Source organism: Sminthopsis crassicaudata, chromosome 4 (genome assembly GCF_048593235.1).
Source record: "Sminthopsis crassicaudata isolate SCR6 chromosome 4, ASM4859323v1, whole genome shotgun sequence".
In the NCBI taxonomy this organism is placed as follows: Eukaryota; Metazoa; Chordata; class Mammalia; order Dasyuromorphia; family Dasyuridae; genus Sminthopsis; species Sminthopsis crassicaudata.
In genome coordinates, this window is record NC_133620.1 from 59835900 (window position 1) to 59856857 (window position 20958).

The 20958-nt window shown below is 33.4% G+C and overlaps 1 protein-coding gene across 6 annotated transcripts in view; it reads left to right on the plus strand.

The window, feature by feature from the left end:
- The window catches only part of DNM3 (dynamin 3), a 562491-nt gene that overhangs the window by 87297 nt on the left and 454236 nt on the right, over positions 1 to 20958 (plus strand). For all 6 annotated transcript variants that reach the window (XM_074308351.1, XM_074308353.1, XM_074308348.1 and 3 more), the window contains exon 2: positions 4880 to 4953. In XM_074308351.1, the coding sequence (XP_074164452.1) occupies positions 4880 to 4953 (74 nt within the window). The remainder of the gene's footprint in view (positions 1 to 4879; positions 4954 to 20958) is intronic.

Here is a 20958-nt window from a genome sequence, read left to right on the forward strand (position 1 = left end):
TTCACACCTCCTAGCTGTGTGACCCTGGACAAGTCACTTAACCCCAATTGCTTCAGCAAAAACAAACAAAAGAACAGCTATGAGTGAAAAATTCATTTTGACTACTATAAGTACTTAGATTAACTACAAAGGCTATGGGAAGGAAAACATTTTATTTGCATCCAGAGAAAGAATTGATCAATAGAAGTATGTATAGAATGGTTTTACATATACATACATATTTGTGTCTAATGGTAGCCATCTCTAGAGTGAAATGGAGGGAAGAAAAAAACCAAAGTTACAGGATAACTTTATTATGTATTGAGAAGGAATAGCAATATAACAATAGATTTGCAGTTCTGTGTATAATCATCTTTTTTTTTTCTATTCTACTGAGTTATGGAAATGCTTATTTTATTTCTTAAGTTCAGAATAGAATTAAAAAATGAAATTATAGCCTGTCTACCAGTTTGCCTGGAGAGGAATATATATGATTGACTGTCCAGGGAAGCCTGTTTAGAAGACAGGAAGCTGGAAGGAGAATAACAAAGATTGGGATGGACTGCAAGTGCTCTAAACTGTTCTGTTTCTCTCCTCAATTTTAGTATTTTCTTTGCTCCTTCCAATGGATTGTAATTCGTCCCTCATTTGAATATTACTGTATTAGTTTTCTAGATGATCTTGATTTAACTTCATTTTTGTGCTGATTTTATATATATATATATATATATATATCAAGCCCCAAAATTAGATAGTAGACTATGATAATAAATCATTATGTAGCTTTAGGATGGGATTGCATTTATGTAATGAGTTGGACTCAGAACTGAAAAGGAACAGAATAGAGCTTGAGTATGCTTCCAAAATTGTATCTTTTTAGTAATGATCCCACCTTTGTCCAGGGGCTAAGACCCATCTTTTCAATGCAAATGTTTTCCTGGCAATATCTCATGATTGTGAATCTTGGAACACTAACTACATTCACTAAAACTATAATGGAGAGAATAAACTCATGGTGAATGCAATTGAAATAGAGCAAATGTCTATAAATGTATATTTAAGTCCATATAATGCTTTAAGGGATCTCGCTAGAGACAACTAGGTTGGCTTCAGTTTTCCCATCTGTAAAAAGGGTCTTACATGATTGTTAGAATCAAAGGAGATAAAAATACATAAAGAGCTTTGCAAACTTCAAGGTGCTATGTGAAAATTAGCAATTATTGTCTTTATTATCACTCAGTAAACACATGGATAACAGGCAAACAACTCATTTTCATTTTACTTTGTTGGAAATGTGGTATTAACTGTGGACTCTCTACAAACTTTTGAAGAATAGAGTAAAATGATTTGATCAGTACTTTAAGATTATTTCTTTATTTAATGAATCAGGAACCAAATTGCAATAGTAATGACAAGTGGAAAGCAGAGCTTGAACCAGGTTGTTAGCAATGGGAATTCAATAAATCCAATAAACTTTTATTGTTTATGATATGCAAAAGGATACAAAGCTGAAAAAAATGCAATTTCTGCCTTCAAGGAGCTTACCATCTAATGAGGGATAAATAGAGTTTGATAGGGGTGAAGAAACCTACTGGAAAAAGCTGGATCTGCCTATTGTTTTTATTTCTTTACTTTACTTCCAGTGCTAAGAACCTGGTAATCTGACCTTCATCTTTCTCACTTTTACCAAAATTACTTGTAAGGTTACGAATGATGATTTTTTTCTCTAAACATATTGGCCTTTTATGAGTTATTCTTTGTAGCATTTGACAGCTTTCACCATTCTCCACAATTTGGATATTCTTCTCTCTGGATTTTCATAACTAGCCTTCTTCTTGTTCTACTCCTACCTCATACTTCTGTTTTCTTGGAAGGACTATCATCCATATCCCCTCCTCCATTGGTGAGGCTGAATGTACTCTCTGGCTCTATGTTTATTATTCTTCTCTACTCACACTTTTGCTATACTCTTGTTGCTCTCATCAATTCCCATGAATTTAATTGTTATTTCTATGTATATGACTTCCAAATCTACATATTCAGCCCTCATTTCTTTCCTGCTATCTAGTCCCACATCTCCACCTGGATTTCCCTTATAAATTTCAAATTAACATGCAACACAGAACTCATCATTTCCCCTCCCCCAAAGTGTACCTACCCCTCTTCTTACCATTCCTATTTCTATTGAAAGTGATGAGGTCTAGAATTGGGGTACCCAAATGAAATTAGGGTTTAATTGAGGTCTAGTGGCAGGTTTGGGGTACAGGAAATCAAATGGAGCTCCCCTGCAACCCCTTTGGATTCGGCTCAAGGAGAGGGAGTTAAATGAGGTTTAGTAGCAGTGCAAGAGTCCTCTGTAAAGGAATTTACAGATTGGAAAACCTAGATTGATAAAAGAGGTTTATTATGGGGTTTGGAAGTAAGGTTAAAGTCTAGTTAGTAAAAGGTGAAGGTAGAGATAAGAGAGCACTGGAAACAAGTGTTCCAGTGGGCAGAGATCCTTGGCATACCAGGCATAAGGCTGCCATGTTTGGGACCTCTGCAAAGAGAACTCCAGCTTGGCTTTTTTATAATAAGAGATTTAGCTAAAGGGGCCCGTAGGTAGAGTCCCAAATTGGCTCCTTGCTGGGTTTCATCAAGGGCTAGGATTTACTTGGTGGGGGTTGGGAAACCTGAGCAGATCATTAAAATGGGGGCTGGGACAGCCCAAGTTGGCTCAGATTAGATGGGGGCTGGGAGAGCCCAGATCTCCTATTGGAATTCAAAGGGGTGCTTTTGACCAGGATTTGTGAATCAAAAGTCCTAGCTTCTTGAATTGGTAATACATCAACTAGAAGGGGTTGGGGATCAGAAAGTAATAAAAGGACTAGTTTCTTAAAGGGACCACAACTAGCATTAAAAGCACCACTATCCTTCCAGTTTCCCCTGGGCATCATCCTGTCTCCTCTTATTATTCTCCCACCACATACACCCGTCAATCGCCATTTTTTAATGAATTTTAACTGCCACAAAAGTCTCCCTATTTGCTCCCTTCTTTCTCTTCACTCATTGCACAACCATCTCAGTTCAGGCAGACTCTGGCCACCCTTCTTCTAATTTCAGTTAACTCCTAATTGTGGTCCCAGTCTCAAATCTTTCCTTGATCCAATCCATAAAACTGATTTTGCTAACTATTGTTAGGAAATTCCTCCAAATTCCAAATTATAATCAAATTAAAACCTGAGGTTCAGTGGTTCCCTTGGCATCTAAGGCACAGTAAAAATACTTCCGTTTGATTTTTAAAGGGCTTCATTTTCTTGTCCAACAGTCATTCCAGGATTTAAACATCCTCAAACAAGTTACGTTCCAGCCAAATTGCTTAACTTTCTGTTCTCAGCACAGAGCATCACCACCCTGTGACTTTTCACATCTCATTCTCTGTGTCTGCAATAATCTTCTTCTACACCCTGCTACCTGGAATGTCTGTCTCTTCCCAGAATCATTCTAAGGGTCACTTTCTACAAGAGCCCTTTTCTGAATCCCCAGTTTTTAGCAGTGTTTCTTAACTGTGTATATATTAAGTAAAACATAAGGCAGGGGCTATTTCATTTTTGTCTTTTTATTTATCTAACCACACTTTCTGGCAAGTAATCTGTGCTAATAAATACTTGTTGATGAATTGAATCTCTTCATTTCATAGAAAACACTGGGTCTTGGGAGAGGATGGGTAGCTTGCTCTGCTCAATGACTGTATCTTGCTGTAGAGTCAGCAGGTCCTTCTGAGTGTCTTGTGAATGTTCTGATCCCTGCCACAATATTACCCATCTTGTTACCGAGCACATTAGCAGACTTCAGGTGAAATCCCCTTTGATTGAAGTCACTTGATTTTAAATACCTCTATTAAAACCTCAACTACATAATCTGCTCAATGTGTTCGATATTGTGCCCTGGGTACACCTTGAATTTCTATTTTTCATTGCAGAATCAAAAGTGATTTAACTGCACTGCAGACATAATTGTATAATATTTTTACAGTCTAGCTGTCATGTGGATTACATAATGCTATTCAACAAATATTAAGTACCATAGTAAATTTCCACTCATCCAGAATACAGACAACTGCAAGTAAGATCCCCCCATTCACTTGGCCTCTGGCTTTGTTCTTAAAAAATATGAAATTACAAGCAAGCAAGCCAATGTCATGGGATTTTGTTTTATTTTGTACAAAGAAACTTTCAGAGCATGGCAACACATTTCAATCCAATTTGCTACAATGCCTACATCTTTGTTGCTTTACAGTGTTAATTTATGTTCAGAGTCATGACCTGAGGCTTTGAAAAATACTGACATCTTTGCTATGAATTTTGTCATCTAACTCTGTGACTATCAGTTATGTGTTTTCTTAAGTACTATGGACCATGACTGTTATCATCAATGTACTGGAACATTCCCCTCCCTAGAGGTTTTAATTAAACAGAAGCATCTCCTATTTGGATTTAGCTGTTGTGACCATAGAAGTAAATGACAATGTCTGGTTCTGCTCACTTTGAACAGAGGGGACTTGAAATTTTCCTTAGATGAGATCTGTGGCTTTTTTTTTTTGACCAAACCTATAACAACACTAATGTAGGCAGTTTTTGTGGGAATAGCTTCCTCTGTCAATGCAAAGGGTGCATTATCTACAATTTAGACTCTTGGACCTTCCTAGAATCTTGAGAGGTGACGGGACCTGTCCAGTCAGGAGGTATAGAACCAGGACTAGGACACAGATTTTTTGACTCATAAACTGCACTACCCTGCTTGCCTTTCTGTGTGATATAAGAGGGAAAAGGATAAGCATTCTGTTGCTAGAGATATTAATATGTAAGTCTGAGGTGATCATGATTACTTTTATGCCCTAACATGTCTTCTTTTTCTTTAGGGACTTTCTTCCTCGAGGGTCAGGCATTGTAACAAGAAGGCCTCTTGTTCTACAGCTTGTCACTTCAAAAGCAGGTAATGATCACTATTTTTATCATTCTTAACACATTACTTAGACATTGTGCAGGTTGTTTCCCAATTTATAGAAAAAAGGAACCCTGTGAATAAAATTTCTTTCTAATATATTTCTTTGAGTAATTTTCCAGATTTCTCTTTCTTTTTCAGTTCAGTTAGAAGAACCAGAGAAAGACTTTCAAAATGTATAAGTAGAGGCAGCTAAATATTAAAATAAGAAATGTACTTAGGAATATAGTATTTAAAAGACAAAGTAGGCACTGGCATTTCCTACTACAAGAATGAAATTCATTGATATTCTGAAACCTTTTCCTTTGATAATGACCTAAATTTGATAATTAGAAATGCTATTCTTTGAAAATTATCCTTCAGAAATGTGTAGTCTATTCATGATTATAAATGTACTTAGTTCACATATGTTTTATTGCTTTGTGCTGTCTAACTGACATTATGCTATAGTAACTGTCTGTCTGTGCTATAGTGGATTGCCAGGGGCCAGTTTTACACGTACACATTTTCCCTATCTGTGGTCTTCTCTCCACTGACACAGTACCATGCTAATTTAGTTCCTTATCATCCAGGTTCCTAATTGATCTTTCAGGTCTCTAATTCATTCCATCAAAGTAACTAAATTAGTCATCTTAAAGCGTAGGACTGACCCTGCCATTTCAATTCTCAGAAGCCTTCAGTGACTTCTTTTTGAATATGGGGAAAAAAATTCAATTGCCTCAGGCATTTAAAGTCATTCAAAACCTGACTCCGACCTACCTTTCTAGACATTACTCATTTCTCTCTTTGATTATTCCATGTTTTCCCCAAATTGATGGATGAGCTGTCTTTTTGTCTTGCTGTTCCTTCTTCTACTCTTTCTCTTCACAAAGACTTTTCCCATGTTGAGAAAGTACATTTCCTCCTCTTAGACTCCTAAGGTTCCTGAATGATTCAGCTTAATTGGTACCTCTTCTGGGAACTCTTGATTGGTCACCCTATTTAATGCATTCTCTTTCCTTAAATTATCTTGGCCTTTGAAATATCTTTTGTCTATGAAGTTTTGGTCCTATGATCTTATAATACTTCTCTGCCACTTATTAGAAGGAATCATTCTCTTTTTTGCTTGTACTAACATGGTTTCTTTTATGTAATATGTTGAAATGAATTGAATACAAATCAATAACATGGTTGTGAATCCTTTTCATTCTGAAGGATAAATTTATAGTCTGTTGTATAGTGTATTGATTAAAAAAAAGATTTCCATAGCAACTCAAGAGATGTTATAACATCAAGAATATAGCTCAGGAAGAAGCGAATATTCATGTAATGTTACCATTTAATATTCATCATACTTGTTTTGCAAGACGCTATGGTAAATTAGGGTATGATGTGATTCATTCAATTAAGGAGGTAGAATATAAAATATTGAAGGATACTCCTGGTAGAGGGAATAATATGTTTAAATGTATGAATTTGGGAGTAGGAAACTTGGATAGTAGTAATAATGAGTTAGCATTTAGATAGTATTTGAAAAGTGCGCTATACATACTAACTTATTTGATCCTTATTACAACCCTCTAAATGGGTTGTATTATTATCTCCCATTTTATAGATGAGGAAACTGAGCAAAGAGTGGCAAGTGATTTGTGCAGTCTCATGGTTAGGGAATGTCTGAAGCAAGATTAGAACTCAGGCCTTATTGAGTCTAAATCTAGAGCTTTATTTGCTTTTCCATTCAGCTGATGAAGGGAATGGTAAGAGGAAGGAGGAGACAGGGAAAACTGTGAGAGAAAGGGGGAGAAAACAAAATTTCTATTAGTTTTCTGCTTGTTTCGTTGGTCCTAGAAGATAGAAGCAGAAGAAATGAATGAAGTTGCCATGAAAGAAATTTAGGCTTGGGATGAGAAAGAACTTTCCTCCCAATGAGAACCTTAGCACATGAGTATGGCTGCCTCCGGGCCTCAGGTGAACCTGTTAGGCCCCTTATCAGTGATGGGTGTGGAGGGAATTCTTCAAGTATGCTGGGCATGATGGGTCTCTGTGACTTTGCTTTGAAATGCCATGTTACATTGATTTGGCTTTTGTTCGTTGAGTCTCACAATCTTTTCACTTTGGTGTTATCTGCACATTTGATAAGCACATTATCTACTCTTTCATTCATGTCATTGATAAAATTGTTGAACTGTACAGATTCTGGTAGAATTCTGTTAAGGTCTTTTCTCTCTAGGTTTTGTTGTCATTTTTCAGTTATGTCTGACTCTTTGTAATGCCATTTCAGGTTTTCTTGGCAAATAGACTGGAGTGGTTTGCTATTTCCTTCTCTAGCTCATTTTACAAAGAAAAAATTGAAGAAAGATTAATCAATTTACTTGGGGTGTTACAGTTTATAAGTATCTGAGGCCAGATTTAAATTCACAAAGATGCATCTTCCTGACTTCAGATCAGGCACTCTATCCCCTACACCACTTACCTGTCCCCTCTCTTTAGGTTTATAATGTAATAACAATTGCTCTATGGGTTTGGTAATGTGTTATTCATTCAATTATTTCAATGAATAGGGCAATAAGCAGAAGTCACAGAGAGGCACAGAATGGTTCAGAATAAGAGAAAATTTCTAATAGTTAAAATTGTTAAAAATGGAATGAGTCTATCCCAGTAACTGCTTATTAGAGGATATTGCAGGACCTATAAGTTCTTTCTAAATTTGTAGTTTTTACAATTCTGTGAGAACTTGGATTATCATTTTTTAAGGAATTAGAATCCAATAAAATACATAAAAAACAAGTTAGAATGCATTTTAATCTTTGATCTTTCTTTAAGTGTTATGGAATTTAATGGTGCCCCAGGGTTGTCATTTTGAATATCAAGTATTTTAGATTACTGAAAATAATAAATTGACTTAATTTGTATCAATGACATGACAACACATTGGTATTAAATTTAAAAGGTATTCCTCAGTATTTCTCTCAAGCAGATAAATGACAAAAAAAGAAATTTTCCAGATAAACCCAGTCTTCAAATCATCACTTCTGGTAGCACAGAACTGAAATAGAAATAAATGTTGATCAGGAAATTCATAAACAAAGGGACATTATTACTAGAAGAACAATAAGAATCATATAAGATTATTCTTTGACTTTAGGAAATCAAAAGAAAATTTATAATATATTGTCATAAAAATAAAGGAAATTGGTACTACTTCACAAATATATATGTACATATATATATATATCATATAAAACAAAAGAATCAGAGAAAATATTTGGATATTTAACTAAAAGGAAAAATTCGAGTCATTCCTTTTTCAGAACTCAAAGCCTAGCAACACATTCATTATGAAAGTGTTTTAAAAAAAAGAAAATTAAGAACTTTAAGATAATAGTAAAAGAATAAGAAATGAAATATGTGTTCTTATGTGATTGGGACTAAACAAAGCTAGAAATGTAGGTTAGAGTAAGATTTTTCTTTGATCTTAAAAAAAAAACACCAGATACCTTGCATTTTTGAGAAACAGGAGAAAATAGTGTTAAGGGAATGGGGAATCTGAAAGTTATGAACTATAAAAGGGAAAATCAAGTAGAATGAAGAAAGAAATGAATTAACATCTCAAGGGGAAAATATCATTCTATACTTGAGTAAGTCAGGATTGTAGATAGTGGAATAATACAGATTTTGAACAGGAAGAAAAGAGGGTGTGACAAGTATGTCCCAAGAAAAGATTTATTAAAAAAAAAAAACTCTTAGGAGGATAAGTGAATAAGAAACTTTTAATTTCTCTTTTGCCCTCGGGGGTATTATAAATGTAAGACTGGAAAACTGCAGGTACATCATAAAAGGAGAAGTGGGAGACATATATTAGGAACAGAAAGAAAATACCCTAGCAACACTGCAAGGTGATCCCAAAGTGGAAGAGGGGATAACACATAGTTTTTGCAAAGGGCTGTTTTGGAGATTCTTTAAGCTGTATTATGTGTTATGTGTTCCCCAAGAGAGAGGACGTGGGTATTATCTCAGGGTAATATACTTTAAAGAAGGTTGACCAGAGGCAAATCCATATAACATTAACAGAGACAGTCAACATTAGCATGGGACGTTATTTAGAGTACTGTATTTGGAGTTAGAAAAGTCAGTCTTAGACATACAGTAGCTTTGTGATCCTTAGCAAGACTCATTTTCCTTTCTATGTCTTAGTTTCCTCATGTATTAAAGAAAAGGGTTAGATTTAACAGCCTTTAAGCTTCCTTTGACTCAATTTGTGCCTAGGATAGACATTTTGTGTGTGTGTGTGTGTGTGTGTGTGTGTGTGTGTGTGTGTGTGTGTGTGTGTATTAGGAGTGGTGGTAGAGAGGAGAATATGTAATGAAAAAAAAAGCTTTAAAACCAATTATGACCCAAAAAGTGAATGAATGTAATTCTACAATTCAAAGATAATAGAGAAATGATTTTTAAAAGTCCCAAAATTTGCTGAATAAAAGATATATATATATATAAAGACCATATAGAGTTCAAATGAAGGCAAGGAAAAAAAACCCTAAGAAATGGATGCAATCAAGATTTCAGATAAAGCAATATTTAAAAATTGATCATATAAGGAAGGCAAACAAGGAAATTATATATTATGCTTAAAGGCATAATTAACAATGAGATGACAATGACATTAAATCTGTATTCATCAAGGCTATAGCATCTTTTTTTTTCTATTTATATTTGATTTGCTTATTTAATATTTCCCCTCAGTTACATTTAAAATGATGTTTTTTACATTTGTTTTAAAATTTTTTAAGTTCTAGTTTCTCTTCCTTATCTCCATTTACAATTAAGAAACCACATGTGAAGTTATGCAGAACACAGCCATAAAAATCAGGTTGTGAAAGAAAACAGATTTCCCATCCTAATGAAAAAAAAACTTCAAGAAAAATTAAGTGAAAAAAAAGAGAGATAAAGAGAGAGTGCTTCCTTCAATCTGTATTCAGACACAGTCAGTTTCTTCTCTGGATATGGATAGGAATTTTTTTTTATCATAAGTACTTCAGAGTTATACTGCTGAGAACAGCAAAACTAGAACATTGCTATTACTTTGTGTACAGTACATTTAACTTTGCTTGAGTTTATGGAGGACTTTCCAGGTTTATTTTTTTATGTGAATATCCTCCTCATCTTTTTCTATAGAACAATAATGTTCCATCACAAATACATACCACACTTTTTTGAACCATTCCCCAACTGATGAACATCTCTTCAATTTCATTTTTTTTTTGCTCTGAGAGAACTGTATAGTATCTTCATTTAAAATTTTTTTGAATTTTTTATTTTTTCCAATTAAAAGTAAAAACAATTTTTAATTTTTTAAAAAAAATTTGAGTTCCAAATTTTCTCTTTCCAATTAGCCTTCTTAAGACAGTAATTTAATATAGATTTTACATGTATAGCCATATAAAATATATTTCCATATTAGTCAGGAATCACAGACAAAAACTACACACATACACAAATAAAGTGAAAAGTAGGAAGTTTTAAAATGTATTCGGATTCCATTCTTTTTCTGGAGGTGCTTAGAATTTTTCATCATGAGTCCTTTGGAATTGTTTTGGATCATTGTATTGCTGAGAATAGTTTAAGTCATTTATATTTGTGCAATTTTGCTGGTACTGTGTATACAATGTACACTTTGCATCAGTTTCTAATCTTCCTAATCTTGTTTGCATTGATTTTGTATTTGCAAAAACTTTTACATTTTACATAATGAAAATACTTGACCTTTTATTTTTCCAGATGGATTTTGTTATTATTTCTTCTATCTCTGTAAAATGAATTTTTGTAGTTTGGTATGGCATTGAATAAGCAAAGGTAGAATTGTCTTTTTATTATATTGTCTCAACTTACCTACAAATAATTGATCTTTTCCCATCTGTTAAGATTTGACTTTATTTGTGTGAAGTATTTCATAATGATATTCATATATTTCCTGAGTTTGTTGTTTTGTCAGGTAGCCTCCAAGTATTTTATGTTGTCTACAGTTATTTTAAAATGAATGCTTTTTATATCCCTTGTTGCTGGACTTTGTTGGTTTTATACACACACACACACACACATATATATGTATATATATACATAGTATATATATGTATAGTATATTTATTATACATATACATAGTATATATAATATATATATGCGTATATATATATATATATATATATATATATATATATACTAACGATATAGGTGTTTTTTTAATATTCTGCAACTTTGCTAAAGCTGCTAATTATTTCAACTATTTTTAGTTGATTCAACTAATATCATCTACCAAATGATAGTTTTGTGCCTTCATTGTCTATTCTAATTTCTTCAATTTGTTTTTATTTCTATAGCTTTGTTCTTTTTTTTTTTTCTTCTTTTATTACTACAGCCAGTCTATCTATATATCATCTTTTGAAATTTGATTTTATTTATACTTCCCATTTGGACATTGCATTCATTTACTATCTCCTGCTTTCTCTGCTATGTCAATGTTCTTTTTTCCCCCTCTAGTATCTTTCTCTCTTTTTTAAAAATTTTATTTATAAATTTTTTGACAGTATATATGCATGAGTAATTTTTTTTATAACATTATCCCTTGTATTCATTTTTCCAAATTATCCCCCCCCTCTCTCTACTCCCTCCCCCCGATGACAGGTTACAATATAACCTAGAAACAATATATGTGTGTAAATATCATTTTCTTGTTGCACATTAAGTATTGGATTCTGAAGGTATAAGTAACCTGGGTAGATAGACAATAGTGCTAACAGTTTACATTCACTTCCCAGTGTTCCTTCTCTGGGTGTAGTTGTTTCTGTCCATCATTGATCAACTGGAAGTGAGTTGGATCTTCTTTATGTTGAAGATATCCACTTCCATCAGAATACATCTTCATACAACACTGAAGTGTATAGCGATCTTCTGGTTCTATTCATTTCACTCAGTATCAGTTGATGTAAGTCTCTCCAAGCCTCTCTGTATTCCTCCTGCTGGACATTTCTTACAGAGCAATAATATTCCATAACCTTCATATACCATAATTTCTTAACTCTTTTACAGGGACAAGTTGAATTATTATAATTATATAACTTTTATTTCCTTTTACTATCTTTTCCATTTACAGTGCTGTGGTCATTATCTAAGTCAGTCAGCTATCATTTTTTAAGTGCCTACCATGTTCCAAGTACTACACTGAAAGGCTACAGTTATAAAAATAAAGCATCTACCTCAAAATAAAGTCAAAAAAAAAGCTTTTTAAAGTCATTGTTCTTAAGGAACTCTCAGTCTAATAAGGAAAACAACATGCCAACAATTATTTACAAATAAGACATGTACTGGATAAACAAGGGATGGTCTTAAAGGGAAAGTACTAATAAAAGGAGGCTTGGGAAAGGGTCTTATAGAAAGTAGGACTTGAAGGAAGCCAGGAAGCATAGATGAGAAGAGAGAATTCTAGGTAAAGGCATTAGACTGTGAAGATGCTTGGAGTAGAAGGATAGTATCATGGGTAAGGGATGACCTGAAGGCTGATGTTGGATCATTGAGGATGTGAAGGGGAGCAAGATGTCAGAAAACTGGAAAAGTTGGGAGGGACCAATAGAAAAGATTTTATCTTTGGTCTGGGTAGAGAAAGAGTAAATTGAATTGTGGGGTAGAGGGTTGTGTTATTATGATCAGATCTGTACTTTAGGAAGATTAAGTTGACAGCTGAATGAAGACGGGCTATTTTAAGAATCCTAGCACAAAATTATGAGGCTCTCCTCTAGAATAGTTGCAGGATGGTCTAAGTAGAGAAGGGATGTATAGGAGATATGTTGTGAAGATAGAAATTGTAGGACTTGATAACTGATTGCGTATGAGGAGTGAAAGAAAATGAGGAATTGAAGATGATGGCTAAGTTATGAAACTGGGTGACCAGAAAAATGGTAGTTGCCTTGACCATTATAGGAAGAGGTCAGATTTTTTTGGGGAAGGTAGATGAGTTACTATTGAGTTTAAGATGTCTATGGCAATCCAGTTAAAAATTTCTAATAGCTAGAGAATCTTAAAGAGCAATGGGAAGATGCAGGCAAGAAACACTGTATCTGTAAGTGACCAGAGAGGATGCTTGGAGCACAATTATGTATATTGTCTTTTTCTGTTTCTTTGAATCAGTCCCTGTAGGTAGAAACATTTTTCAATGTTTCTTTGACTTTTCCATATTCTTTGTTTTTTATGGTGCAATAATATTCCCTTAATTCTATAGACCACAGAATATTTCCCTCACTCTTCCAACATCTTAAGTTTATGTAAAATTGTGTTGCAGTTTTCTTTTCCAAGAGCTTGCCTTCATTTTACTCTCATCATGCTCTCCTAGCCATTGACCATTTTCTTACTTTTTTCTTCTTAATTCTATGTCTTTCATGGGGTAGAATTTTCCAAATACTGAATTTTATTCACTCTTTTCTTTCATTTCTCTATTATTGTATTTGTAAACTTTATGGCAATTTTTTATGTTTATGTGATGTGGCAGTATAGTTTGCAGATCTCTTACCTACTGTTTATTAGTCAAAGAGAAACTCATAAAACTAAAGATAAGACAAATAGATAGTTGATCTGCTCAGGGTAAGTCATTTAAAATGAATACACTCTCCCCATTTCAGTTGCCTCCTCTTATTCTTAGAGATAAACTTCAATTTGTTTGAACAAATTTTTTTTCTGATGTTCCAAACTGAAGAATAACCTCAAAACCTACTTTAATTAAAGTCTTAAACTAAAGCAAGTTGATCTTAGTCCAAGAAGTGGAGAAAGATTCTAAGACAATTGTTCTTGAAGAAAATTACCTGCTTCCAATTTTGAGTATAAATATAAAGTTTTTTGGGTTATTTCAGAAAGTTTTAAATGTAGGATCATGTGAAGAAAAGTGGAAGCCTTGGATGTTATTGTAAAAATGCTTTATAAAATCCATATGTATTATTTTTATGTTTCTATGTATATTATGTCATAAACTTTATATAAGCCTATAGAGAAATTCAGTAAAAGACTATGCACAGTGCTTAAAATTTATTTTTTTATCAGCATTATGGAAGATTATATAAATTCATTAGAGTTACTCAATGAATAGTCATACTGAGGCTCAGTTAATTTCAATATTATTGGTGGAAAAAAGTCTTTGCTAGTCAATAACAGGGATCCTGTTGTTATCTACTGCTCAATAAAACTCTTTCAGAAGCAATACTGAGTCCTTAAATTAGAAATTATGCTCCCTGTTGGATCAGCAATAGAGAGATGATATCACACAGGTATGTTTTTTTTTTTAAAGTAATCTTCTGATTAGCAATTTCAAGCAAACCTTGGAAGATAAGAGCTATTGCTATCTCATTTTTATAGATGAGAGATAGGAGAAAAACAGAGATTGTGACTTGACCAGTCACACATGCGTAAGAAGCTGAAGTTATATTTGAACTCAGGTCTTCTAATTGCAAGTTCTATGTCTCTTAGCACCCTGAAACATACAATGTATTAAAAAGTTTTAGTGCAGTTTTAAGCTATTAAAACTTAAAGGCTTTTAAGGCTTAAAACTGTGCTAAGACTTTTATAACACTATGTATTATACACTTATACATATATATATATATATATAGTTGCATATATATGTGTATACACACATTGCACAAATATTTATACAAGCATATTGAAACCTAAAATTGTACCAAGGTTTTTGGTTCTCAGCCTGATTGTCTCTTTGTCTCTGTCTCTGTTTCTCTCTCTCTTCCCTTTTTCCTCTTTCTCTCTCTGTTATGTATGCATATACATATAATAGAAATATTATATCTATGTGCTTGTTAGCCACCTATTCTGCTTATGTACATGGTCAGGCTTATAAAGTAAGTTCCATTATTCTCTACCCTCAGAACATCTTGGTAAGGTAAGCAGGATAAGAAATGTCTCTGATTTTACAGATAGGGAAACTGAGTTGCAAATTCAATATCTTGTTAAAGATTTCAAAAAGTATAAAAAAAGCATAAGCAGTTCTACTGTCCAATTTTAACTTATAAAGGAGATATTAATAAAACTGAGATACTTTTAAGACAATTGGAAGTAAACTCTCTGGTATTTATAATTTTACTATATTAAGCCTTGATAGTTGCTTCTAAGAGCAACCAGTATAATGAATTGTAGTGTCTTCCCGAGAACAACTATGGGAATGAAAATTTATCACATTAAATCACAGTCCTTATTTTAGTATTTCACTGATACGATCACTTTAAAAAGGAAATGCAGCAGCATCTTAAGGCTGCTTAGTTCTGATAAAACTCTGCAGTTGAAAGAAGTAGTGCCATTAAAAACATCCAGCCAGTCCTGTTAGGGTCCCTGTTCACAAACTTCCTCAAATAGACAAGTTTCAGGAAGGAGCCAAATTCCAAAATGGAGCTTTGACCAAAATACTTAGTGACTGTTGGGTGTTTGCTGTAACAATAGGAAGCAGGTAGAGGAAGTGTTAAGGTCAAGGGTTTTTAAACTGAAACTGAATTATGGAATATATTCCACTTCCCAGTATTCAGACTTCTAAGCATTCTGCAACATAATATAGTACTCTTATACTTCCTCGATTATATTATTTTTTAGTTTGTTTAAGAGGATAGGGTGGAATGAAGAGGCATATTGATAATTTACTGAAAATAAAGCTGTTTCTAATTGTCTTTCTCTTGTTCTTTATTTAAAACAATAACAGAAAACTTTCTTTTTATGAGGACAGTCTGTCTAATTTTAGCTAGCAGAATTATCGACTTTCCAACATTATATTTTTCCTTTCTTTCCCTAAGATTTTAAGAGACAAAAACACTTAGCTGTCCCCCCACCTCCCACCCCAGTTGTTGTTACTTGAAGCACCATATGTGAGGTTCAAATTCATCTGTGGTTCTCAGCACCCTAGCAAAAAATTTGGAACTTCATATTCCTTGGTAATTGCAAGATATTATGATCAGGAAACATATTAATGTTTATTAAGCAGAAACTAGACACACATATAAAGACAAAACTGAAATCGTTCCTGAATTTGAGATTATGGTTTGAGACATGGGAGAGACAATTTATACGTACTAAGATATATAGAGAACATATATAAAGAAGATAAAACGGGTAATTTGGGGGGACAATGCATAGATGTTGGGATCAGAATAAGCTTCATGTAGGAGATGGTCCTTGAGTTGAGTCAAAGGAAATTAAAGATTTTAAGAAGCTAAGATGAAGAGTGAGAATATTTCAAAAAGAAGGGACAAGTAGTGCAAAAGTACAGTTATGGGAAAGAAAGGACTTTGTGTGAGGAGGTATGTACATGGGATGTATGAGTAGGAGTAATTATACAGATCTATAGCTATATCTATACATACACAAACACACATTTTATATGCATATATATGCACATATGTATTTATAGATGGAAAGATATTCATATTGACACATCCACACCCACTCCCTACCTAATGTTAAAATTCTACTTAGTGTTAAAGTAACTAACATAGTTATGCATATACATGTATGTGCATATAGGTGTGGATATATACCTATATACCTCACCTAAATATCTATTAAAACCTTAGTGCTAAAGCAACACATATACATGCATATTCATATGTGTGTGTGAATATGCATATGTATTCCTCACCTAAATCTTTATGGAAATTCTTAGTGTCAAAGTTATATTTGTACACAATATTTATGTACATTAAGTACACAATGTGTGCATACATACATATACACATAATGCATAATCAAAACTTTAAATGCCAAACTGAAAAGGTTGTATTTTCTTCTAGAGCTAGGGAATCATTGGAGTTCACCGAATTGAGGAGTGATATGGCAGACATACATTACAGGAGAACAATAATAGCACTTTTCATTTTACCATTGTGTTTTCATATTCTATATTGTAGTATATTGTACTATAATTCTTTATTATTATATTATCATATGGTATATAATAATATAATGTTATATGATATATTATTGTTATATTATATAATCATTATATAATCTATTATATTTATTATACTATAATAAAAGTATTATCCTTTCTTCTAGTTGACCAACATGTATATTTTCATCATCATTTTCTTTGCATCTCTCACAGTGCCTAATACAGGGCAATAGCTAGTAAAGTTTTAATAAATATTAATTGAATGAAGGAAGGAATCAAAGAGAATAACAAAAGAGTACTTTTTCCATAGGCCTTTCTGAGAAATTAATATATTTATTTTATTCAGTTATTAAAGGTCTTCCAGCATGAGAGATTGATACCTTCTAATTTCTCTATCTTCAAACATATAATGTCCTAAAAACAACTTAATTTCTTGATTCTCAAGCAAAAATTTCAAGAACAGTTCTCTTCTGAACATGTCTTTTCCTTGCATAAAAGCTCAGTAACTGACTATGTGAGACCCCATGGTTTTGTCTTCATTATTGAATATTTTAATTAATCTGGACAGTTCACTATTCCCTGAATGTTGGTCTCTACCTCTTTGCCCCTGTTCTATTTCCATAACTTTGGAATGCCTCTCTCCTTCTCTCCCAAATCTCTATTAAAATTCTTCCTGTTAAAGAAGAGCTCCAATGACTTCTGAAGGATGTTAGCTTTGTAGTTTGTAGAGTACTGTAAGTTTGTATTTGATCCTAACTACCACTCTGAGACTTAGGAGTATTATCTCCATTTTGCAGATAAGGACACCAAGGGTCATTGACCCAGGGTCACATAACTAGGAAATGTCTGAGGCAGGATTTGAACTTTGGTCTTCTGGACAACAGGTCCTGCTCTCTTCCTGCTGCATTATACTCTAACTCTTTTCTTCTTGAAATCCTCCCTTGAGTCTCTAGGTGAAGTGCATCATGGGAAATACGTTGAGACAGAGAGAGGCTAGTTTAGAGAGAGCATTGAAAGCCAAGCTGAGATTGTATTGAAGGTTATGAACAGGAGAAGAATCATAAGAAAATTTGAGCATGAAGATAATGTATTGAAAATGATGTTTTAGGAAGATTATCCTGTCAATTACTATATGGTATGAATTTGAGAAAAGGATGACTAGAGATGAGGATAGTAGTCTGTTGAAATAATTTAGGTTGGAGTAAAGAGAACCTTGAATAGGATACGAGAGAAATTTGAGCATTTAAAATTTGTACAGCTTCTTTGGGACAACTGAGGTTATCAGATATATAAGCATGTTTCCCAATTTTCATCTGGAGTGATTTTAATCTTTTGAATTCTCTGAGTACTCTACAAATGACTTTATTTTAATTGTATGCATTTTAATGAGAAAATCAAAAGAGACATCTGCCAAATTTGTTTTAATCATCACAATATGATGTATCCTGTTGAATATTAAGTGGGGCTTTAATGGTAGTACTTTTCCCCTAGCCCCATTTTTTCTTTTACAAAATAAATCTTAGTTTTAACATATTAACATTCTAGAACTTTCCAACATAGGTTTACTGTGCTTGCTCATCCTCCTCCTCCCCAAAGAGTTAGAACTCAGATTATGTAAGAATCCATTCAATCAAAGCCTTGATTACAAAGAGGTGTGACAATAAACAAAATTTACATTTCTAGCTTCATGGAAATTTAAAAGGCAGAATATGACTTTATTAGCATATAGAGAATGTTTTTACTTGACTAGATAGTTTTTAGTAAATAGATTGGCTATTTTGGGTAGAATTATTTTGTATTGTGAGTCATCAGAGGACTTATTCAAATATTGCTTCTTTATTAAAAACCTATTATAACTGTAAAAAGGGAGAAAATCATCACTTTCAGATTATAACTTTTACTATTTTTCTTAAGGGACTATAATTTCTAGTCTTTTTTTTAAATAGCACTGCAATTACTGCCAACAAAAGGGACACATTTGTTTTATTTTTATATTGTACTGTTCTCATAGTTCAGAAGTAGTTATAATAGGATGACTTTTGGCAAGAAGGTTATAATAATTTGCCTTTATGTGAAACCTCTTTTTTGGATAACGGTATCAAAATTTGATTTAAAAAATTTAATCCCTGCAGATAAAGAAATTTTGCATTTGAGCTAATCAGTTCAGACAAAAGTACTGAAGTTCATACTTAATAAAGGTGACTGAAATATTTTTGTCTCCAGTTGCATCTGAAATTATGAAGATTTATTTTTTTGTTTTAAATTTTGTTTCCAAGTCTGAGTTTTTTGTTTTTCTCTTCTCCCTCCCCAACCCATTGAGAAGGCAAGAAGAACAAAATACATGACATATGTGTATAATCATACAAAGCAAATCCTCACATTAGTCATGTCCTTCCAAAAGTAAAGAAAAAGAAAGATAAGAAAAAAATGCTTCAATTTGTTCTCCGAATCCATCTGTTCCCTATTTGTAGGTGAATAGCATGTTTCATCATGAGTTTTTTGCAATTGTGATGGTCATTGTGCTCATCACAGTTACTAGTCTTTCTAAATTGATTATTTTCTCAACATACTCTTATTGGTGTTTTGGTTTTACTTACTTCATTTTGTTTCAAGTTTTTCTGAAATCCTTCCTTGAGTCATTTCTTACATTTGCATTACATTTGTATAACATAACTTGTTTAGTTTTTTCCCCATTTTGTGGACATCTCCCCAGTTTTCAATTCTTTGCACAAAAAGAACTGCTACAAATATTTTTATACATGTGGGGCCTTTCCCTCTTTCTTTGATCTCTTGAGATATAAACCTAATCGCAGTACTGCTGTGTTAAAGAGCAGCCACAGTTTACTAGTTTTTTGAACATAGTTCCAAATTGTTTTTCAGAATGTTTGGACTAATTCATAGTTCCATCAACAGAACATTAGTATACCTATTTTCCTACAGCCCCTCCAGAATATATCATTCCTCCCTTTTATCATTTTATCCAGGCTATTGGGTGTGGCATGGTACTCAAGTTGTTTTAACTTATATTTTTCTAATTATTAGTGGTTTAGACCATTTTTTCATATGGTTAATGATGTATTTTTACATCATAGTTATTCATTATATGTGATACTTTTTTGACAGATAATGCATTTGCTAAAAATAAATTGCCGTTTCCTCATTTGTAATTAAAAACCATATGCACATTAGTTATGATAATTACTTGTTATGAAAAATGCAGATCAGCCATTTTTCAATTAAAATCCATGAGCTACCTTTGCTGAAAACAGATATTCACTTTAAGAAGCATTCATTATGCCTTGTGTTCACTTATTTGCTTCCTAGTCACAAACACCTTATTTTTATTTACACTTTCCACACTTTTTATTCTTCCAAAATAATTTTATGGGGTTCAGTTGGAAGAATGATAATAGAGAAAAATGATTAAATGTAGTGAGCTGTCGTCTCCAGAAGCTGCCTATTGCTCTCTGGGAAGAGATCTGCTGTGTCAACTCAAATCTCTCAGACAGATTCTTCTTCCTGTAGAGAACCATTGTCTCCAGACAGTTGCTGTTAACTCTTGTCCAGAGAAGTGACTTCCCTTCCTGTAGAGAGCTGCGTCAAGCCTGATGTAGCATAGAAACTTCTCCTATCTCTGGAGTGCTGTCCTCTTTTATCCTCCCAGAGAATGGGCGTGGGATAATGCAAGGGCTTCTGGGAAGAAGTACTCCAACCAATGAGCTTGCTCCTCTTAGAATTCCTAAGGTGTAAACTCCCTTTAAAGGCCCAAACCAAAGGTCTGAGCCAAAGAACTGTCAAGTCAACCTGAGTTCTCACCTTGTAATCCTAACAATTAAAATGTGAGTTAATTTTCTATTAGTAAAAGTTCCAAATATGTTATAATTTCACTTGTTTTCTTTGGGGTTACATTTTGTAAGGGGCTGAAACTCTTGAGTCAATGCACTGAGGTTGGACAATTGAGCACTTGAGGATAATTACCGATTGGATCTATAAGAATATGCTTGGAAAATGGCCCTTCCCACTATCTTGTGCTGGCCCAATGGTTTGGTACATACAGAGAATTGTGGGGGGGATTAGGAGGTGCAGTGAGCCTAGC